Below are 22,742 nucleotides of genomic sequence, written 5' to 3' on the forward strand. Positions count from 1 at the left end.
GTAGATCGCACCCATTTTGATGAAGTGAAATGTCAAAATCTGATGTTAGACAAAGAGACATGGAGGCTATTTAGCAGTAAATGCTACAGTGGCACTACCCTTTATACAGATTGACTTCTCCCTCTGTAAATGTGTGTTTACAGTAAATCACGCCAAGAGAAAGACTAACAACTGCTCTGGGTGTTTTCTTAGGTGAATCACGGCACGCTGCTCTTGTAAGGTGTGTTGCCTTAAGGTATAAATCACCTGTCCAAACTTTTCATCTCTCTGGATTAGAATGAGGGCGAGGTCTCTGGAGGGCACAATTACAGAAAAAATTAACAATATTTACTTTAAAGCAGCTACGATAGATATTTTTACAACAACAATGGATTGAATTATTATGTGTTATGTGAAGAGGTATCTTGTCGTGATAAACAGAGAATCAGCTCTGCAGCTCCCCTCAGCTTGATGGAACTATACATCGTCTTTGAGGTCATTGAACTCATTGCTCTGTCATGACGAGGGATTTCTGGAGTATCTGTAGCTGCCTCCCAGGCACCCCTCCCACACACTCCCCTAAATGGGAGTGGGTGAGTTTAAACAAAAAAAGGGCTGGACTTCCCTTAATTTGCTGCGAGCTTACAATGGCTTGAATCTGAGTCTCATGAGAGCCAGAACACTAAACTTTTGGCAAAGCTCTGCTGCTGCTGCTGCTGCTGCTGGTGTCACCATTGGGTGCCCACTGACCTACAGACTCAACTAACATCCAACCCTGGACAGAGGACACCCAGCTTGATGCTCAGGACATGGAACCAAACTAACTGGATGAAGAATCTCTCCTCTTCCCTATTTGCACTTCTCTGAATTTCCTCACTGCCAGGAGAGCTTTATATATATATATATATAGCTGAACACTTTGGAGTCCTAAGTCAGCAACATTGTGAGTTATGCATACTTGAGTGTCAAACATGCATGTTAAAGCTTGTTCTCCGAGTGTGTGCAGGTTTTTTTCTTTTGGGGGAAGGTATTAAAATGTGTCTGGGACTTTTTTTTATCCATCTCTGTCTTCTCTTTATCTCTCAGGGAAGTCATGGTCCCCTCGCTGCACTGGGTCCTGCTACTGTGGGGACTTCAAGGTCTTTGGGCACAGGACTACGAAGAAGACTATGAGGAAGAGGTGGTGACCACCAGGAAGAAGAGCAAACTAAATCCATCCAACATCATACCTCAAAATGGCAAATGTAAGTCTTTTATTTATTTTTTTATATCTTTTCCACTGATGCTCTTACTCTTAAAGTGGTGTGGAATTTGTGCAGGTGCCACATCTTTAGCTTTTTACAAGGAAAGAAAAGCTGCTGCCACAGGTGTACGAAAAAAACAGAAGATGTTACTCAACAAGGACATCGCTGGAGGATGATCGTATCTCCCGGGCTCCTCAGAGCCATCCATCTCCTGTGTGACCGCTCAGTGCTCCGTTACCCAAATGTTTTATTCGCTCAGAATCCTGTTTCCCCCCGGGGCGCATTCTCCCCGTGACACGTTTCCTTGAAGATTAATGTGATTTATCCCCAGCCCACATCAGATCCGTGACCTCCTCCTATCGCCGAAGGTTGGTGCAGCAAGTTGAGTTGGCTTTATATCCTCGCTACGCCACATTCATGAACTTATCACACTTTTCCTGAACAAAGGCATCAGCCTATGGAAGCAAAACAGTCAGTAAATCACGTGTACCCCTCCTGAAGGCTCCACAGATAAAGATTTCTCTCTCGCTCATAAAACCCATTTGGCTGGGCTGTCTTAGATCTTAATATTTGGCTGAAAGTCTTCTTGGCGTGTGACACATACCAACTACATCTTGTTCAGCCAGAGCGGAATGCATCTTTTGCTCTGTCGATATGAAAGTAATAAATGTTGTATCTTGATTGAAAAGGTCGAGACATCATGTGCAGTTAACTTGGTGGTTTGTTTTGAAGCATTAACTGCTATCATCTAATCGTGAAATGCCAAAATTGCAGGGCTCAACATTAATGCACATTTTTGCCCAGTCCAGTAACCCCCGCTTTAACTGCCTGGCCCTCAAAAGTGCCTGGTTTATAGTTGGAGTTTCACGCCACCCAAGTAAAGTGTTTCCAAGCTAATGCTCGATTAAAAATGACAAACTATAGCTTTGATTCTTACCTTCTTTAATAAATCTCTTCCATTTCAGCTGTCATAAGCGAAGAATGCAATTTGGAGTTAGCCTTTCTGATCGACAGCTCAGAGAGCGCCAAGGACAACCATGCCCAGGAGAAGCAATTCGCCACGGACGTGATGGACCGGCTGCAGAACCTCCGGCTGCAGACGGGCCGGGGCCTCAGCTCCCGGGCAGCCCTCCTTCAGTACAGCAGCCATGTCATCATAGAGCAGACCTTCAAGCAGTGGAAGGGCATCGATGACTTCAAGGCCCGAATCGCTCCCATCGTGTACATCGGTCACGGCACCTACACCACCTTCGCCATCACCAACCTCACCCGTATTTACCTGGAGGAGTCGGACCCCAACAGCATCAAGTTGGCCGTTCTGCTCTTCGACGGCATCTCGCACCCCAGGAACCCAGATATATTTTCAGCCGTGGCTGACGCCAAGAACCAGGGCGTCCGCTTCTTCACCGTAGGCATCACACCTGAAGCCAACGTGGCCGGCAATGTAGCGACGCTGCGGCTAATTGCCAGCTCCCCAGCGTCGCGCTACCTTCACAACCTGCAGGACAGAGGCGTTGTGGATAAATTCATCAAAGAGATTGTGAGTAAGAAATATACACTCATTTTGCTTTGGTAATCAAAGTCTACTTTTTGATTTTATGCATGATTAGGTCATTTTTTTTCCCGAAAGGCTGAAGATCTTTCTCATTTACAAAAAACACTTCCAAGAATGCGTAAATTGCATGCATGTTTGATAACTTCAAAAATCCATTATGCAGAGTGCCTTTTGCCAAATGAATGAAACGTTAGCGTCTCTTACGTCTTTGACACCACCCACTCCTTTTTTTTCTCGTCTTGATGCATCCCTGGTGTACACCTGCTGCCTGCTGCAGGTCTGCTGTCATCACCTAAGTCATCACTGTGGAATGAAATGCACTCATTACATCCACCCAGTTGGCCGAAAACGTCGAAATTCCTCTTTGACAGCCACGTATTAAGTCACGCCAATGTGTCTTTATTTCCAGTTGTTTATACCGAGTGATTTGGGGTACTTTTAAAAAACGTTCATTTCCAAGATAATTAGAACATGTGCTGGAAGGCAACATCCTGCAAACACAACCGGGCTGCTGGCTGTAACATATGCTCCGCATTAAAACTCTTTGTGGGGAAGTCGGGTGCAGCAAGAGCAGGAGCACAGCGAGAACATGCATGCACACAATATCATTCAACCAGCTCCTCAAACACCTCCTCAAACTATCTGTTGACACAGGTGGTACATATCTAAATATTATAAGGGGGGGACTTTATTGAAAACGTGCACTGCGGCTCCTACAACATTGGACCTGACAGCCTCCAATACTGCCGGCATGCAAGAGCCCGGCAGCAGCAGCTGGGCCACAACCAGACTTTCATCCCAATGGCCTACAAAGGCAGCGTCTGTATGTCATAAGCATGTGCCTCCGTCTCAGCTGTGACACTGTCTTTAATCTTCAGTCTCAGCATCAGACTGCGTCGCCCCGTCCTCAACGACCGTCTGTGTAGTCTTCTCCCTACTGCGGAGGCTATTTCCCTGATCAATGCATGTGGTTTGGGTTTAGTCTCATGGAATCTCCACCATTTCCCCTTGTGCAGAGAATGCGGTTAGCTTTGAAGAGAAAAAAGCGACCCGTGGGGTGAAAAACGAGGCCGTCTGTTACAAGAGGAAACACAGAGAGTCCACTCGCAGAATCGGGTGGAGGAGGTCATCTGACAAACTGAACCCAGGCCAGCTGAGAACAAGTTTAATTGGGTGTTTGAGTAGCAGGTGTTTGTGGCTCCACACTTTTCCTACGATGCAACTCAGAGAGCAGAATTAACAGCTTACCTCAGGTTTTGACTGTTTCACAAGATCTCTTGTCTGTAAATGCGTGCTGGTTGGATATAAATGAACCATATGCAGACAACATCTTGACATTCTTGTTTCTTCCTCCACAGACGGAGCTGGCAGATGAAGGGGTAAGTCTACAGAATTCGGTCTTTCCGCACATTTCCTGATTTGTGTCCCCAAAATGGCCCGTCTGACTATTGTTTCCCTGTGTTTGTAGTGTCCTCTGGCCCAGAGCAAGTGTGCGTGTGACAAGGGTGAGAGGGGAGCCAGCGGCTCTCCTGTAAGTACCCATCCGACCCAGCATTGGCCTATGGAGCCCCAAAGTGTTCATTATTAAATAGTTAAATAAGTCTTTTTCATTTAGTTTTAATTAAAATTTCATTATAGATATTTTATTTCAAATCTTTCAGCCAATCACAGGCCCCCTGCCTCTTAAGCTGGCAAGCTCAACAGCTGCGCCCACATTTAGCCAGTTAGCATCAGTACACAGACACAGAAACTGACATCTCCTTTTATTTATTAAGCTTAACAAGGCTGCTACAGCTAGCTACCTAGCAGGCTATCTAGCTTAGCTAGGCGGGATTGGGAACTCGGTTTAGAACTAAGCATTTTCCTCATCAGTGTTTCTAAAGGTGTGTGCAAAAATACGTTTTTTAGAGAGAGACACACAACTCTGTGAGGAGTAAAATGTTAGGCGGTCTTTCTTGTTTTTGTTGCTCTACCCAGCTGGTGCTAACTAACACGGCTAACACCCTCCACACTCTTCAGGCCTAGCTTGTTAGGCGACTCTTTGGGAGTCCATATTGGCCGTCCTCTACATACAATAAGATTAGGACACTGCTTTTGAAAACCACATGTGTTCTCTTTCGCTGTCCCTAAATAACCGTTATGCCCAGTAAAGTTTTGTAAAGTCGTAAAGGACAACACAGCTGACAAAAGCCCCCTTGATGCTAACAGCCGACATAATTGCTGGGTTTTGGGGGGTGTTTAGTAACTCATGTGGTTTTGAGAATCTCTGTTTCCCTGCAGCAGTGAGAGTAAAGCAGTAAAGAAAATACCGTACATTCCTCTAGCAGTATATTAAGAACAGGCCTAAACAGATATTTACATGGTAAATCAGTAGGATCATGTCTGTCTGTCGAGAGAACCCTGGCACTCGGGATTGTCTGGGGACACATGGGTAAGATGTTACATGCTGGACTTTCTTCGCCTGCCAAAGCCATGTCGAGATGTGGGCGCTCCCTTTATTACACAGACAATCAATTAGACGTAGCGGTTTCGCCTTGATGTATTTTCACAGGATGAGAACAGAGCAATTACCCCGTTAAACCTAATGCTCCGAACAAAAGCTGTTTCACATCACTGGCAGCAGGCGCACATTGGCGGAAGCAGTGTGCGCAGACAGAGGCGTACAGACAGGGAGATGCTTGAAAGATAAGAGCACGCACAGTCCACAGCACAAACTGCATGAAAACGGAGAGAAGAGCCAGACAGTTCTTCAGGGTAAGTCCTCTCACACACAGACAATTTGAAGTCCCCACTGACTCATCCGCTGCCAGATACAATGGTCTTTATTCATGCTGCACTTCAAACATGTTGCTTCCATGAGGCCTATAAGATCAGAAGGAAGATGGCCGTCGTCTGTCGTTCTACTGGCGGATAACAAAATCATTGCCAAACGGAGGAATAGTTTCGACATTTTGGGAGATGCACTTGCTTTCTTGCCAAGAGCTAGATGAGAAGATTGATGGTATATATGAAGCTAGAGCCAGCTGGCAGTTTGTTTAGCTTAGCATAAAGACTGGAAACATTGTGGTGATCACGAAGGGGATCAAATCAGCCAACTAGCACCTCAAAGGCTAATTGACAAGTTAGGCTTCCTGTTTCCCCCTGCTTCCAGTTTTTATGCTAAGCTAAGCTAACAGGCTGCAGCCTGATATTTAATGGACATATGAGAGTCATATCTTCTCATCTACATTCTTGTGATCAGTTCCAAATAAGATCATCAGTTAACCTTCAAAATAAGCCTTTTTATGTATTGTTTTTATTCAACAGATACTCTTCATTCGGATGATCTCATCTCGCTGATTGTCCTGGAAGCTATATAGATGACGTTGTCACGCTTTTCCTTTAAAGCAGTCTGTGCTGCACCTCCATCACTCTGAAGCTCTCCTGATTTATTTCCAAGTCATTATCACACATGTGTTCCGCCTAACGGTGTTTCCATGACTTTCTCTTCAGGGCAAGAAGGGTCGTCCTGGAGAAGATGGAAACCCCGGCTCAAAGGGACACAAGGTGCTACTACCTACTCATTTAACCATCAGTTGTTTATTATTAAAATTGCAATACACAAACATATTGCCAGTTCAAGATATTGCTGGGACAAACCAACTAAAATCCCTTTCTTTTAGGGTGAGGGTGGGCTCAGTGGACTTCCGGGTCGGGAAGGATCAGAGGTGAGCTGAGGGCCTTAGATCAGGCTGTTAAGATTCTTCTTTTAGTCTCTCACATTAATCATGAGTCTTGTTCTGCGTTCTATGTGCCAGTGTTTTTGTCGTTGCCTGTCTCTTTGTGACTTAACAAGAATGTTTTGTACACACAGGGAAAGTCGGGATACAAAGGAGAGCAGGTATAGTATGGATTCTGCTGAAGTCTATGTATATGTCTATATGGTTTGTCAAAGTATCAGGTTCTCACGCTCGTGGAAAATCTTCAAGAGTGAGATACTCTGGAGAATTATGTTTTCCAGACCTGATAAAGTGCCTTGAAAGGTAACATGCAAAGAGAAGACTTTGGAAATAGCACGCCGTTTTTTTCTCCTCTTTTCATCTGTGTTCAATGTCAAGCCTGTCCGCAAGCATCTCGAGTTACTTTTCTCTTAAAGGAATTTAATTACGTAAATCCCATGTCATCAGTTGTGGCACACCAGCAGCTGGGATATTAAAACCCATTATTCTAAAATAAACTTATAAACTTGAACTTATGCAAAATGGAAATGACATGCTATGCTAAGGACTTCACTGAACTGCTTTTTCCTTCTCTTACAGGGAGAGAGAGGGGAGTGTGGCACACCTGGACTTAAGGGGGACAGAGTATGTTGCCCTTTAATGTTTTAAGAACTTAAGACCTCTTTAAGATGAAGTATTGCTTAGGATCACCACTGATCATGAATTTTAAGCAACTCCTATTTTCTAGGGTCCTGAAGGTACCATTGGCCCAAGAGGAAATCGTGGACTTCAGGTGAAATCGCCCATTCTTTTCTCTATCTCTATACTGCTACTTTATAACACCCATGTGTAACCCTCACACATTTATCCACAATTCAGGGTACGCTTGGTCCACCTGGCGATAACGGACCTGAAGGTGCAATAGGTAAAAAAGTAAGTATTCCTCAGTCTTGATGCCTTTGAAATCACGCTTTGCCGCGCTTGGACCAAACCTGTGAAATCTGGGAAGTGTTCAAGTACAAAAGGAAACTCAGAAAGAAGTAAATCAAACGTCCTCCCCTCCGATTGGTCCTTCCTTTACACTTGAGTGAATTCCCTTTGTGCCGAAGACTGGCCTTTCCCCTTTTGCAAAGCCAGATGCATATCTGAAGGATACAGGGTTTTATGTTTTTTTTCCAGTCTGGTTTGAATTAAGTCTCTTTCATAGTTGTATGAAAGGGGAGTCCATGTCAGCGGTTTCATCTGAACAAAGATATTGAACAACCTTGTTACCTGTTGCCTGTGACTGGCAGAGGTGAAATGTGTTGCAGCATGTGGAAGAATATAAAGTGAGAAAACACATGTGACGTAATCAAGGGTTTTCTCTGTTCCTGAGGGTTTTCTCTGTTCCTGAGGGTTTTCTCAGAGTACGGCTGCATTCTGGAAGTTGACATTTAAAATGCATTGAGATTTAATCCATTTATCACAGGTTTAACTAACATCACAGATGTCAAGTAGCCCTACAAACTGATCGGATGACCATACATTTGAACACTTGTTTGTGAGTTATGATCCATCACCAGTGGAACAATTGAAACCCCTCTTTAGTAACCTCATCTGTTATTACCCTGTCAGCCTATTTGTCCGGTCCTACTTTTTAAGCCCCTTTCTCGTGTTTTATAGCTGCCAATTCTGACATGAGCCCTCACTCCCCACCAAGTGTTCCCTCCTTAATTATTTTTTGGAAGAATGTTCACGCTGATTGTCTGGCTGTCATTCTATATCACCTGAACGGCAGACTAATGTCTGGCTTCAAACATTGTCCCAACTTGCTGGAAAGGGCAAGGGAAAAAGTGCCGGTATGCGCCTGCTAACATTTCCACACCCTCTTCACGCCTCTCGCGTGCCTTCATGCTGCTCACTATTGCCGTGATTTACGGCCTCTGAGTGAATAATTACATTCTTTAAGAATAGAGTCCTGACTGGAGGAATGAAGGTGCCCCATAGTACATGTCTTAACCCCCTTTTAAAATAGCTAAATATTAGGAAAAGATAAAGCAGAGAGTGGGAGAACCTCGACTGGTTTGCTGGTTTTGGTCATCGGCAAACCTGGACAGCTCTACTGATATCCCATCATGTCAAAGTGAGGCTTTGAACCCAGAAATCAGACTAACGGTGTGTTTATGCATGTGTTTGTGCACTTGCACATGTCTGTCACTGCCTGTCTTTTTATAGGGGGAGAGGGGACTTTCTGGGCAACCTGGAATCCAAGGGGAAACAGGGATCGGCCTTCCGGGGCCCAAGGTAAAGTCTGACTGCATATTGTTTTGGAAAATTCAAGTCACGAGTCCATAATAATCCAACCTGTGTCTCACCCTGTTTGTGCACTCACCACACCCCCTTACGCTCCACAGGGTGATGTCGGTTACCAGGGTCAAACAGGGGCTCCTGGTCCTCGGGGACTTGGCGAGCACGGACCACCGGTGAGTAAGAAGCACACACACCTCATACATTAATGGACCCTCCGCTAAGCCCCAGCACCCGGTTACTGATGCTCCTGTATACATGGGAGATCTATCATCAAAATTCATTGTCATTTTTGAAACAGCGGGTCTTTGATTTCGCCCTGAACAGAGATTATTCTAACCTAATCATCCCAAAAACTAATTTAGTTATTAAATGATATGAACAATGATATGATCCTTGGCTTTGGCCATTGATGGATTACTGAACTATGGTGCTTTCATCCTATCTTTATCCAAGAGCGTAGCCTTTCAATTTGATAGCATGACCCATTGATTTCAAATTCAGATTTTCCCTCAAAACCTTGTCCTCGCGCTCAAATAGCCCCTTCTCGTGCTTGGATTTGCTCTGCTTCTGCTTAAACTGTATGCTTGGACTCAGATATATTGTTGCTTACACAGATTTCCCGCAATCCAGTTTCAGCCCTTCTCCTCACTCTCACATTTTTTTGTGCAACAACCCTGTCAAAATTCCCCACCCAATAGAATGCCAGGTGTAGTGTTGAGCGATGAAATGATCCCTGCCACGTTGCCTTCACTTACAAAGTGTCACTCAAAGAGACACTTTCCAAACTGGTAGAGACTCAAAATGACCACAAAGAAATACAAAACAACTACAAAAAGACACAAAGAGACTCAAAACAACTATGAAAAAGGATAGAACAACCAGTTGTTAAAGAGGTGAATTTTCAGTGGTCATTTACATCGTTTTGTTTTACTCAGGGGCCTCAAGGGCCACAGGGAGTCCAAGGAGAGAGAGGACAGATAGGAGAAGGTCTCCCTGGACCAAAGGTGAGTTTGTGTCTTTTACCAGGCTGTTGGGGCTCACAGTATTTCTTGGCACATCTGCACTCGAACCAGTTGAAAGGTTTGAACCTTTTGACCCCATTTCATGCATTCACTTTCAATTGATCCACCTACCCTGACCTGCTCAAAGGCCCCGTCTGGCCTCCAGATTCCTCCAGTGTAATGACAGGCCATTGATAATGTGAGTGATTACAAGAGATGATAACACGACACAGAAGTTCCATGAGTTGACACACAGCTACGGCTCTCAATTACCTCATGGTGTGATCCGCTCCACTGAGAACATGCAGAGCGGCAGCTGCAGCGGCGATGCAGGAAAATAGCCAGGAGACCATGTGACGTGACGGAGTGAGTGACTCCTTGAGAGAGGAATGAATGAGTCTGTTCCTGTGTCTGTCTCCCCTCAGGATGCACAGACACAGGCGTTCACAAACACACGTTGTCTCTTTCTCGCACACATACAGGTGCACACACGCACGCTTAGAAATCCAAACATTTGATACCTTCCTTGTCACGGCTTATTCCATTTTCTTTTCTTCATTGATGTGAGGACGGATTATTTTCTTAAAACATCTCAAATATTGCATCGCTAAACCGTGACTTAACGTGCTGTAGATGTCTGTGCACAAACTGTCTGTGTTAATCTCCCTCCAGGTGTGTAAAATCACCCTTTCATGCTTTTTAATATCCGAGTCCATTAAACACTCAGCACAGATATTTTTTAACATCTGCCCCAATGTCGTGTCAGCTCTATAAAATGAGCAAACCGCCCTCCAATCAACACCAGACCAAACCCCTTTGTTGTTATGATGAATGCAGACAGTCAGCCTTAATTAAAGGAGATTAATGTTTTTAGGTAAACACAAATGTAATCACTTTTTGTCTTCAGGATTGTACAACACTAGTGTGCCTTTACATCAGAAGGCTCAGTAACTATAAATCAGGTGAAAATAATATTTCTTTCCAATCCCCCCCCCCACACCTTTATCTAATTCATCATTTGCGGACTCTCCAACTAGTTTCCACTCCTGAACAGGAGGCGGTATATCTCGTACCCTTAGATTGGCCTCGGGGGTGCTCGTTTATTCCTCGGCAGGAGATCTGACCGCCGACTCGCAGGTGGCGTTCGTGTTCTGAAGGAGCGTTCCTCACATGGCGTGTCTCGACAAGCTCCGGATTCACAGGAGCTCTGCAGCAGTATTACCCCTTTTTTCCACATCATTAGCGCCATGGCTTGTGTGCAAAAATGAGATTGCAGAGTTATGATAATAAATCTATGCTTTTTTGACACTCAAATGCAGCATTACTATGCTAATCAATGTACTTATGTGCCTGTTACTGTATCTGAAGTCCTTGGATGACCTGGGCATAAGGCAAATGTTCTATTCTCTGAGGAGTAAAACTCATCCAGACATTATGCTGCACACTTCATTGTACTTGCTGTCAACTTGGATTACTGTTGTAATCCCTAACTGTATTTCTATTCCGGCTTTTTCTGATTTTCAAACTTACAGAGCCTCTCCAGACACATCTTAAGAGATGTAAAATACTTGTTTTCCTCATGAAATGGTCTGTAACCGAGACTCTAACTACTGAGCACCTCTTTCTCCCTCTGTATAGAAGAAAATATGAAAAAAAGACATAAAACTTACTTCCTCTTACAAATGAAAAGCTCGGTTTTTGGTTTTGGTAAAATGACAATAGTGATGATAGGCTTAAGAGTTCAAAGACTTATGGCCTGTGGATAAAGCTGTCCCTGAATGTTTGACTTGACAAGAACCCGGACGTTGTGAAACGGTCTCAGTTTTAAACATATGGTTAACGTGGTTAACAAAAACTACTTTTTTAGGTTTAGGGAAATATCATGAATTTAGTTCAAATAAGTATGTTTGTTTCAATATTACGTTACAAAAATGTTGGTTTCTCTAGGGGACGGTAACAGCAGTCTCCTGCTCACTTAACTACAATACACACCCACTGTACTTCAAGACACACCCACTGTACTTCAAGACACGCCCACTGTACTTCAAGATACGCCCACTCCACTACAAGACACACCCACTGTACTCCAATATACGCCCACTTGGGATTTATTACTTATTTCAACCCAAACCTCGATCTTTTCCTAAACCCAAACAAGTAGTTTAGGCGCTGAAACTTAACCAAACTGCAACTGCTTTGAGGACGTGTCATGTAGTAAGCGTGTCCTGTAGTACCACGTATCTGCAGATAGTCCTACTTGCAATTAGGAGGAACATACATGTCACATACTCACATAAATTATATTTCCGGGACAGAGAAGCCTCCCCCCTTCAGGCGAGGAATGTTGAAACAGCCCTCTGATGACAAACTGTGTAGATGCTTTAAATCAGTTTATACGGTAAATGTCAGATGGTGGTAACCAACAGGAACACCATGTTGGGGTTGAGGGGTCTTTAAAGTCAAATGTGAGCCTTGTAATAACTCACAGTGACTTTGAAGAGCATTGTGTTGGTCTCTGTGGTAACAGTTCACTCACAGATGGTGCCAAAACTATCCGACGATGAAATGTCACCGTCTGGGTACTGTCTCTGTAAACAGTGCTGTCCATCGACTTCAGTCCAAGATTGACATGTAAACATAAACAATAATTAAAAAGGAATGTTTTTACCCAACGCTCAATCAGTGAGCACATGTGGCTTCATGTTGATATCAGATTATGCATTTTCTGGCCTTCCCGTTGCATTTACGTTGTCTTTGTTTTCATATATTAACTGCTATTTCAAAAGGCAAGTTGCAATAACTTCTGTCCGTCTCCACAGGGGGAGCGAGGCTTGGACGGGCCGCGGGGGCTCAGAGGACAGCCGGGCGCCGGAATCAAAGGAGACAAGGTAGAGTGCAAAGCGGCTGTAAATAAGACGCCTTCACACGGACACGAAGCGTCTCTGGTGTTATATAGGAGGTCACAGTCTGCAGGTGATGAATCAAGGTTAGCGCCCAGTGTAGGAGGAGTGGAGCTTCACAGTGTTTGGGCTGTGGGAAAGCTACAGCTCTGCACTGGCACACAAATACAGAAAGGTTCTCTCAATCAGGATGTGTGTGCAGATCTTCACAGCCATCTGGCAATCCTTTAGGCTATGATGGAGCGAGACACGATTTTAAAATGTGTAACACGATTCGCGTTGTGTTGCTGGAACATTTGGTAATGAATGAAAACCCAGAAAAAACCCCGTGGGTCTTTTTAAAACAAAGATTTGTTTTCCTGGGAGTTCCTGGCAGAGATCGTGCTGACAATTTTACTGTAGCCTGGTGTTGAAGTTCATCACGGATAATTGCAATGTTTTTGTGTTGTAATGACAAACCAGTGCCCACAGGCTTCTCTGCGCATTTACATCAGCGGTTTATGACGTTGATGTTGCATGTGACAGATGAAACGACGTAGGATTTATACGTATGAAAAGGATTTTAGCGACATGCATCCATTACTGAGCCAAGAGGAAGCGCACAGACCTCCTGAACATTTGGGTGCTTTCCACATGCAATAAATCATGAAATGTCCTAGTTGGCATCCGAGTGCGATGTCCCGTCATGCTATCGACACTTAACACGCTGTTATCATCATTAACGTCCCTTCATATCTGAACCTGCAGGGGGATTTTGGCCCACCGGGTCTTCCAGGGCCCCTCGGCCTCCCAGGAGCAGGAATACAGGGCGAGAAGGCAAGTGCTTGAATGAAATGACTCCCACTTTGCCGTACAATTACACTTTTGCATGTTACTCTTTCATCCCATGAATCATTTTTAGGGACTGTACAGAAAGGATTGGGGTGGGAAACGGGGCTTAACCTTATGTTTCTATTTTTTTTTTAAAGCAAGACGCCAGTAATATTTTCTGTTTATTTTTAATCGATGTCTCTTTTCATTAATGTCTCCATTAATCCTTGTAGGGCGTTGAAGGACCAAGGGGGCCACCAGGTGGCAGAGGCCAACAAGGAGAGGGCTTTCCTGGATCCAAGGTCCGTACATACATCACCATCACCATGTTTTAGTATTTTTTTAAACTAGGAGTAATATTCTTTCAAAGCACGTCAAACAACACGTCAAAGTGTATAATAAGAGATTAAGTCGCCGTTGTCATGCTGTCTGGTCTCACACAGGGGGACCAAGGTTTGCCGGGCGAGGTTGGCGCCCCAGGGGAGAGAGGGGCCGGAGACGCTGGAGCTAAGGTAAGTAAAAACTCACATCAGCAGCAAACATTTATACTTTTACAGTGCTTCAATTTACCAGACACACATCCACGAATCTGTCCTCAGGGTGAGCCAGGGTCAACGGGGCTGTCTGGTTTGCCGGGTCTGCCGGGGGAGGACGGAGGCCCTGGACAGAAGGTAGCTTAAATCCCCTCCTCCTGTATCTACATGTGTCTGTTTCCTCCGTTATGAAACCAGTGAAAGTAATAAAAAAAGTGTATGTTTGCATCTTTAGGGTGAGCCAGGACCTGTAGGTTTCAGGGGGTCAGAGGGGGCACCTGGAATCGGCACCCAGGGTGAAAAGGTAAAAGAAAAGTGACACTTCCTGCTTACTTTTTTGCATGTCTTGGACTTTGCTGACCTTTATATAATGAGGAACGTCACAGCTGCTATCGGATTAGTAAATGTATTCCCAATGTGATCTATAAGGGCGACCAAGGCCAAAGAGGAATAAGGGGCTTGACGGGTCCACATGGCATTGCCGGACCTTCCGGACCAAAGGTGAGAAACTGTTGAGCTTGATTAGCTATTAAATAGCTAATCAAGGGCATTAATGGGGAGAAAAGATGTGAGTTAATGATTTCAACCACTTGTCTTGCATTAATCTTCTTCAGGGAGAACCAGGGACACAAGGAAGGGGGGGTTTACCCGGTCCACCGGGCCGCTTCGTCTCCGGGCCCAAGGTAACTGCTCCCAGATAATGATTGTGATTGTTCATGATCTCCATACTCCTCACTTCAAGAGAAGGACAATTGTTTCTTAAAATAGTTTACAATACTGCGGATGAATCTCTTGGCCCTAGCGACTGTTTCTAGTTAACATGTTTCCTTTCTTATTTTAAATTGGGCATTGTTCACAATATTTTCCTTCATCTAGAATCGAGAGTTGATTAGTGCTAACCTGTGTTCTAGGGGGATCTTGGCCCAAGTGGTCTTCCTGGTCCGATTGGCGAGACTGGCTACGGACTTCCTGGTCCAAAGGTAACACTCATTCTAACCCTCTATTCTAAAACACAACAGTTTCTTACTCACGTCTTGGATGTCTGCCTGTCAACACACACCTAAAGCCTGCCATCGTAGCTGAACAGTCTGTTTGGAAAGTCAATTAAGCGAATGTTATGATTCTGCCAAGAATCCAAGAAGATTATATCCCAGCATCCTTAAGAACGGAGACGATGGGCGGGGGATGCATTCATCCTGCCGTGCTGTCCTCGCGCCAACATTTGTTCAAAATGTGATGTACTGCACAATACAGAAGCATGGGGAGCAGCAGAAAGCACATGTTTCCTTTGCTTTGAACATCTATCTGTAAATCACTTTGTATCCTTCGCCTGAATGGAATATTTGTCTGCCGTAGGGGGACCGTGGAGATTCAGGCCCAGCAGGTCCATTCGGTCCCAAAGGAGACGGCTATCCCGGCCCCTTGGTGAGCAACTGATTTAGAGACTGATGTGCCCATTTGTCCACTCATAAATCTGTTCATTCATACCATCCATCCACACATTACATGCTGTCATCTATCCATCTGTCTTTTACCTGTCTTATTCCACCCATCAGTTCCAGCCATATATCCATATTTATTACCAGAAGTTACAGTACCTGACCCTCATAAACCTCTACCTTAATTAAGAACATAGCAAGGAGACACAGTAGGGGAATCAGGGGCCAATACAGAGCAAAGGAATTGCATCTGGGCTAGTAGGGGTATATGTGGTTACTATGGAAGACATTTAAAGGAACAGTTCATCATTTTGGGGAATAGGTTTATTTACATGTTTTTTCTTTTGCCAAGAGATAGATGAGAAGATTGATACAGCTCTCATGTCTGTACTTTAAATGCGAAGCTCCAGCCAGGAGAGACAGTTAGCTTAGCTTAGCATACAAACTGGAAACAGGGGGAAATCTGCGTACCAGCAACTTTAAAGCTCACTTTATGACAACCAGATTGGATAAAACAGAATATTTTTGATAAGTTTCACCTCTGCTCAATTTAGAAAACATGTCCATTGTTTAGATTATCAAACGAGCAATGACTCATACATATTTGATTTTGGATGCTGGTGTTAGCGTGTTAGCGTTGAATGATTCCGTCAATCGTTTCACCATCTCTGAGAGTGTATTCTACCTTCATGTGCTGTGTTGTTCAGGGCCCTCCCGGTCTGCCTGGACTTTCAGGAGAACCCGGCCAGGAAGGACTGGGCATCCCCGGACCGAAGGTAAGAACTTGGACCCGTCAGATCCCAAAAAAATGTTTGTCAAGTAAGTGCATGTCGGTGGCAAATGAGAAGAGCGTTACAGCGTGATGTAATATGATACAGATGTCGTTATGACTTCTGCAAAATGAACCTCTGCTGTGAAAACTGGGCCAAAGCAAACGTCCAATACTGTGAGTTTTGTAAATCCATTTCAGAGCTCTGTGTGAGTCCACACTGAAGATAGTGAAAGTATTTCCCCAGTGAAAAGATGAGGTCATTCGTTTGAGGAAACTAATTAAAGGAAGCACGATTCTGCTCAGCACGGGAGTCATTTGTTTAATGGATTGTAAATTGCTGTTTATATATCTCCACTGTTTTGTCCTCTGCAGGGGGATGTTGGTTTCCGAGGGTTGCCTGGTTTACCGGGACCTCCGGGCGAAGGCCTCCAAGGACCTCTGGTACTTCTCAGATTTGACTGTTTCTGCAAACACGAGTCAAGGACAACATTGCGACGTGTTTACTTGCGCAGAAAGCCCGCCGTGATTTCATTTTGACATGCAACCAAGTGGATGTGATTGAGTCGTATCCTCTGAAGGATAACGGCTTTGCTGTAGTCAAAGAGTTCCAAAAGTAAAGCAGAAAAAAAAGAGTGCTTCGTCTTCTGTGCGAACATGCCGACCACAGGGGCCTTATATCCTAAAGGCTGACAGTTCATTTGTTTCGGAGTATTCATCACGATTCCCCCCCACAGCGCTCTGACACATTGGTGCAGAATGTGAATCTCCACAGACGTATGTGTCTGATGAGAAGCAACACCCACATGTCCCCGAATACCCCATCCAGAGTCCCTGCAGGCTTCAGACCAGTGTTTCTGCAGGTCCGGGCACTGTCACAGTCATGCAGCGCAAGGCAGGATTTAATTGAGGACTCAACTAAAGCCGTCCTGTTGGCAGACTTCAGCCCTTATCCACGCTGAGAGAATGGTGGTGTCAGAAATGAATGACTCAGGTTCATGAGACGGGGATAATCCTCACCTTGAAATGCTTTTTGCTAGATATATGACAGGCTGTTTCATATAAATGTTAACATCTGTTCAAGAAAGAGGAATCATTGGTTCCACATGTGGGATACTTGGCTGGTCTGGCCTGTAACATGTTAGCTCAAGACTTCAGAGTTCAGGTTTTAGACCGTCCAAAAATGCTAATATATAATATATAATATACATTTTTTGGCTGTGTATTTATGTTATTCTCTGGAGTTCGCGTTCCACACATGCATAGTAGATCGCGGGCTGGACAAGTCTGCGCAGGACCATCATTTACTGAATGATCATCATGCTGTGTTGAAGAAGCATATAGAAGCAATAATGTGTAAGAGAGGGCCAATGGTGCCTAATGCTTGCGTGGGGAGTCCACCCCAATGTGATGCTCACTGTGTTCTCTGTACTGCAGGGTAACCCTGGGCGGCCTGGCTCTCCAGGGCCAACAGGGCCACCAGGACAAGGAGTCCAAGGACCAAAGGTAGGCAAATAATTGTTGTTCTTCCTGTAGAAGTCCATGTGTCTGTAAACTCTATGTGAGAGCTCTATAAGTGCCCCGCACACTCAAAGTAGGTCGTTCCTGTGTTTGATTCAGGGTGAACAGGGGTCCCAGGGCGTGACAGGGCCCAGGGGGATTCCTGGAGAAGGCTTTGCTGGATCTAAAGTGAGTCGTCATGCTGTGCAGGACTTCTGAATGTGGGTTTGTGTGCACATGCTGTGATACGTTGCGATCGCTGACGTTTTGCCACGTGTGACAGGGGGACCGCGGCTCGGCAGGGGAGAGGGGGCTGAAGGGAATCAAAGGAGAATTGGGAGATTCTGGAACCACGGGGGACCCTGTGAGTGACCCTCATGATGTCCATTTATTGTGTACTGCTTCGTGAGAATCATGCTCTGATCCTTATCACTCATATCACAAATATTTGTCCACGTTGATATTAATACAACTACTGTGTATTGTTATCTCAGGGCCGACCTGGGGTCAAAGGTGAAGCGGGCCTCACTGTGAGTCTTCCCCTTCTTTTATATACTTCTTCCATTTACACTACATTTACTCAAGTCAAAGTTTGAGGTACTTGTTTGACAGCTATAGTTACTAGTTACTTTTCAGATGACACTTCCTGTCCAGTGAAAACCATTCATCTCCAAATTGATTTGATTTTGAATTAGAATGCTTCTAATAAACTGGAGGATGAAGCGCTCCATGAAAAGAATATTGCTATTTTTACACGCGTAAAGCATCCGGATACCTTTCTCACCGCTGACTTTCGGTTGCCGCTCGTGTTTATTTATACACTCACACTGTGTTGGTGTATTCATTTCAGAGAGAGGACATCATACGGATGATCAAAGAGATCTGCGGTAAAGTATCTTGTGATCTTTGCAATATTTATTTCACCCCTCAGTATTGACTTAGCAGCACAGATTGTTATTAGAGAAGATTCCGTTTGTGAATCCGAGCCACGGTCTCATCTCATCTGTAAGTCATTAGATCAGATTCTGCGGGGTGGACCTCGTCAAAGTGACATTTCAGCCGTGATCTCATACGATGTGATGTGATTCCAGGATGTGGGATCAAGTGTAAGGAGAGGCCCATGGAGCTGGTGTTCGTCATTGACAGCTCAGAGAGCGTGGGCCCAGAGAACTTTGAGATCATCAAGAACTTTGTAAACGCACTGGTGGACCGAGTCACGGTGGGCCGCAACGCCACCCGTATTGGCCTGGTGCTGTACAGCCTGGAGGTGAAGCTGGTGTTCAACCTGGCCCGCTACGTCACCAAACAGGACATCAAGCAGGCCATCAGGAACATCCCATACATGGGAGAGGGCACCTACACCGGCACGGCCATCCGTAAAGCCACCCAGGAGGCCTTCTACAGCTCGCGTGTGGGGGTCAGCAAAGTGGCCATCGTGATTACCGACGGGCAGACGGACAAGCGGGAGCCCGTGAAGCTGGACATAGCTGTACGAGAAGCACACGCCACCAACATTGAGATGTTTGCTCTGGGGATCGTGAACACCTCGGACCCAACGCAGGCCGAGTTCATGAGAGAGCTCAATCTCATCGCCTCTGACCCGGACAGCGAGCACATGCTCCTCATTGATGACTTCAACACCCTGCCAGGTTAGAGAGACGCATCTTTGGTGGTGTTTTGGTGTCAAACTACGTCAATAGTTATAATATACGCCCAGGCTTAAACCCAGTGTAATTCATCTTTTCCTGAGCGTTCTCAACTAGCTAGGAACGTTTTAACATGACTAAGAGTCTACAGTCTTCCCAAGAAAAGCGGTGGAATTTTATAATTGCACGCCAGGATTGAAAACCCACTTATATCCTTAGAGACAACACGCCCTGTACCCCTGGCTCTGACTTCTCCTCTCCGTGTTTTCCTTTCTCAGCGCTGGAATCCAAGCTGGTCAGCCAGTTCTGTGAGGACGAGAACGGAGCCCTGATATATAACAGAATAAGCAACGGCTACAACGGCAACAAGAATGGCAACTATGCCGCCGGTGGCTATGGGTACCGGCAGGCGACGGAGCAGCAAGTACTGAGCGGCCGTCAGTCCGGCACCAACACTGGCGCCAGCACTCACAGCCACGGAGGCCGGGTAGAGACCACCCAGCATGGCAGCAAAGGATCCAGCACTGGACATGTACGGAACATATAAGTGTACGTATATTAATAAAAGATCGTGATAAAACTGTTTAACACTGCTGGTTTTGTCACCGGCAGGGAGGAACAGGGAGCGTGTTCACAGAGACACGCGGGGACACATTTCACCACAACACCTCAGTCATCAGAACTCCTGCCAGAGAGGACTCCTCTAGTACGCGAGGCTCCTCCTCCTCATCGTCATCGTCGTCTTCTTCTACAAAAATTACCGCATCATCCTCAGGTGTCTCCATACAGCATGAGCCTGCACTGAGGCCAGCTCTCCCCAAAGGTACAGTCTATTCTGCTCTTCTACGTTTAGATAATGCATACTTTATTAGCCAGTGCGTGCAGAGACACGACACTATTACGTGCGTCGCAAAACGGAGAAGTTGTCCACAACAAACACGCTGATAGTAATTGCAGAGAAACACTATCAACAAAAGAAAACAAGTGAAGATGCTTCCAGTAAATGACTCCTCGGGCGACAGAGATAAAATCAATCATACCTCCATTAAAATCAAACAAGCCACATTGTTTGCATTTCATCATAGCGTCTATTAGTGTTTTAAATGCATCATTCCTCCGAGCGTTTCAAAACAGTACTTCCATTTGATTTGAAAGATATTGAATATGAATACCTGTGGTTAAGTGTAAACCAGCTGCTATGTTTCAGAGAAACACCACAACCACATTTATCAAACTTCAAATCACTACACTTATGAGAGCTCCAGGAAGCCAATTTAGGAGTAAAAATGTACTTCGCTGAAAATTCGAAATGAGACATTTTTTCAATCAACTTACTGTTAACCCACCAGAGGCAAATCACCAAAGAAAAAATTATGTAAATTTAAAATATATTACTGAAAGAAAAGAGGAATATTTAAGAGCAGCTGTCCTAATATTGGTGTACGGTCATAGAATTCAGTCTAAGGGCACGTTCGTTCGTTTTATTCATTTCTAAAAGTTCAAATCACGTGTCAAACTAATGTAACTATAAGATGTATTGGAAGAGCGATCCTCACTGCAATTTGCAAGATGTGTGTGCAGCTGTCTAGATCTCGACTGTCTAAAACAGGAACTCATTTGCCATGAATTCTGGGTAAATGGACGACTTTGTTTTCCAAAAATATAAAACATGGCTGAGGGAGCAACTGTAGCAGGAAATCTTTGTCCACTGGAAGATTTCAACAGTCAATTCATGAGGACATTTTTCAGTTCAGCCCCAAACCACGCCAGGTAAAGACATTTAGCTCCGTCAGCACTGTTGCCGTTGTTAGCGCTGTTTGCCGTCACCGTTTCGGATCAGCCGCCTCCGTGTTTGCTTGTGACGTCAGAGGTGAGTGTCAGATTCATCGCCTTTCACAAAGAGAACATGTTTAGAGTGACTTCTGGGTAGTGATAAGTGCTTTGTGATTGACAGGCTCAGTAATGAGGTCACGCAGGTGAGGAGCAGGGAAGGCCAATTATTTTTGATGCAGTGCGGATGATTTCATAGGCTCATAGGCTGCTTTTTCCCCTGCAGAGACTGTACCCTTGGACCCCCGCTGCGGCCTGATCCTGGACCAGGGCACGTGTCGGGACTATAACATCCGCTGGTACTACGACAAGCAGGCCAACGCCTGCGCCCAGTTCTGGTACGGAGGCTGCAACGGCAACAGGAACCGCTACGACACAGAGGAGGAGTGCAAGAGGACGTGTGTGATCGTCTGATCCACCGGTACACTCTCATGACTCATCCCTGCCATACTAATGCAGTTATATCATTCACACCTGTCGAACGGCGAAATCTCTCCATTTCTTTCTTCTTCTTTTTTTTTTTTTTTTGCAATTTCCTAACCCAAATTGAGGCCATAACTATTTTATCGGTTCCAAATGTTTCAAAGTATTGACTCTCTCATATGTTCTCTCTTTCCAGGAGGCCGAGTGAAGGCATCTGCCTCACATCTGCTATAAATACAAGGAGGGGCAGCTAATACCAGCCATTTTTCCACAGGGTTATGTCAAGTTTCAGCACAGTCCTCAGGCATATACATGTACAGTGATGTACCGCATCACGGTTACATTTCTCTTTCCATTCTTTGTGCCCCCTCTTGTCCGACTTATTGTAAAATCGTCCTCCTATAGTTACAGTGAAAGGGAGCCCAGCTCTGATAGATACCTCCGCTGTTCTGTACTTTTATATCGGCATCTAACGCAGGAGATACTCCACCACTCCTCATCAGGAATACAGATGAGAACACTAACTCTGTTTGTCCACTTCCCCAGGGATTCCCGCTCCTCTCCGACATGATCATGTTTTTCATACACAGTCTGCGAGTGCGGCAGAGATTGTGAATAAGAGGACTGGCCAGTAAAAAATGCCAGAAGCATAAATCGCATCAGTCAGTCAATACGTCATAAAGACGTAGTGTAGCTATGCTTCTTTACTCAGTCACTGTAGGTGTAAAAGTGCATAACCACAAAGAGCCAATAACACACTAATGAAGCCTCATCGCTTATAATAATAAAATATAGTTTGTTATTCTTTCATATAAAAAAAATGACTGATGCTCTGTAACTTCACGGAATAACTGTGTGCTTGAATGTTGTTTTTTTTGATTTTCTGAATGAAAATGTGATGTTTTGTGTTTTACATGATTGCATTTCTTTCTTACCACTAACTGTCTGTGTTTGTTCGACAGTAAACTGATGCCCTCTACTGGGTATCACATGCTGATGTCACTGAAGTCGGTACTACAGTGCAAGACACTAGAACTGTACTTCCATTGTTGAGCAGCTGGTTTGTCACTGCACTACACAGCTGTACTGACTGTATCCATCCATACTGTACTGTTACATGGACATT

General features: G+C 44.8%; 1 protein-coding gene across 1 annotated transcript; it reads left to right on the plus strand.

Moving 5' to 3' along the window:
* Positions 1–1,014: 1,014 nt before the first annotated feature.
* LOC142952785 (uncharacterized) lies at positions 1,015–22,713 on the plus strand. Its single transcript, XM_076094729.1, has 34 exons — positions 1,015–1,223; positions 2,189–2,763; positions 4,137–4,157; positions 4,247–4,309; positions 6,271–6,324; positions 6,441–6,485; positions 6,632–6,658; positions 7,077–7,121; positions 7,225–7,269; positions 7,356–7,409; positions 8,691–8,759; positions 8,870–8,938; positions 9,701–9,769; positions 12,586–12,654; positions 13,414–13,482; positions 13,710–13,778; positions 13,920–13,988; positions 14,076–14,147; positions 14,245–14,313; positions 14,439–14,510; positions 14,624–14,692; positions 14,921–14,989; positions 15,366–15,434; positions 16,156–16,224; positions 16,593–16,661; positions 17,655–17,723; positions 17,838–17,906; positions 18,001–18,081; positions 18,212–18,247; positions 18,568–18,604; positions 18,809–19,366; positions 19,642–19,895; positions 19,976–20,186; positions 21,420–22,713. The coding sequence occupies exons 1-34, from the start codon at positions 1,073–1,075 to the stop codon at positions 21,605–21,607; spliced, it is 3,624 nt and encodes a 1,207-aa protein (XP_075950844.1). The 5' UTR covers positions 1,015–1,072; the 3' UTR covers positions 21,608–22,713.
* Positions 22,714–22,742: the final 29 nt, after the last annotated feature.

This window comes from Anarhichas minor, unplaced genomic scaffold, assembly GCF_050575085.1.
Source record: "Anarhichas minor isolate MPS153535 unplaced genomic scaffold, ASM5057508v1 ptg000018l, whole genome shotgun sequence".
NCBI lineage: Eukaryota > Metazoa > Chordata > Actinopteri > Perciformes > Anarhichadidae > Anarhichas > Anarhichas minor.

What these genes read in the sequence shown, in the direction of transcription:
- LOC142952785 (XM_076094729.1), top strand. Translation starts at nt 1,073, where the DNA reads ATGGTCCCCTCGCTGCACTGGGTCCTGCTACTGTGGGGACTTCAAGGT. An exon ending in CTGGACTTAAGGGGGACAGA is followed by an intron (nt 7,122 to 7,224) that starts GTATGTTGCCCT and finishes CCTATTTTCTAG; the next exon opens with GGTCCTGAAGGTACCATTGG. An exon ending in AAGGCTTTGCTGGATCTAAA is followed by an intron (nt 17,907 to 18,000) that starts GTGAGTCGTCAT and finishes CACGTGTGACAG; the next exon opens with GGGGACCGCGGCTCGGCAGG.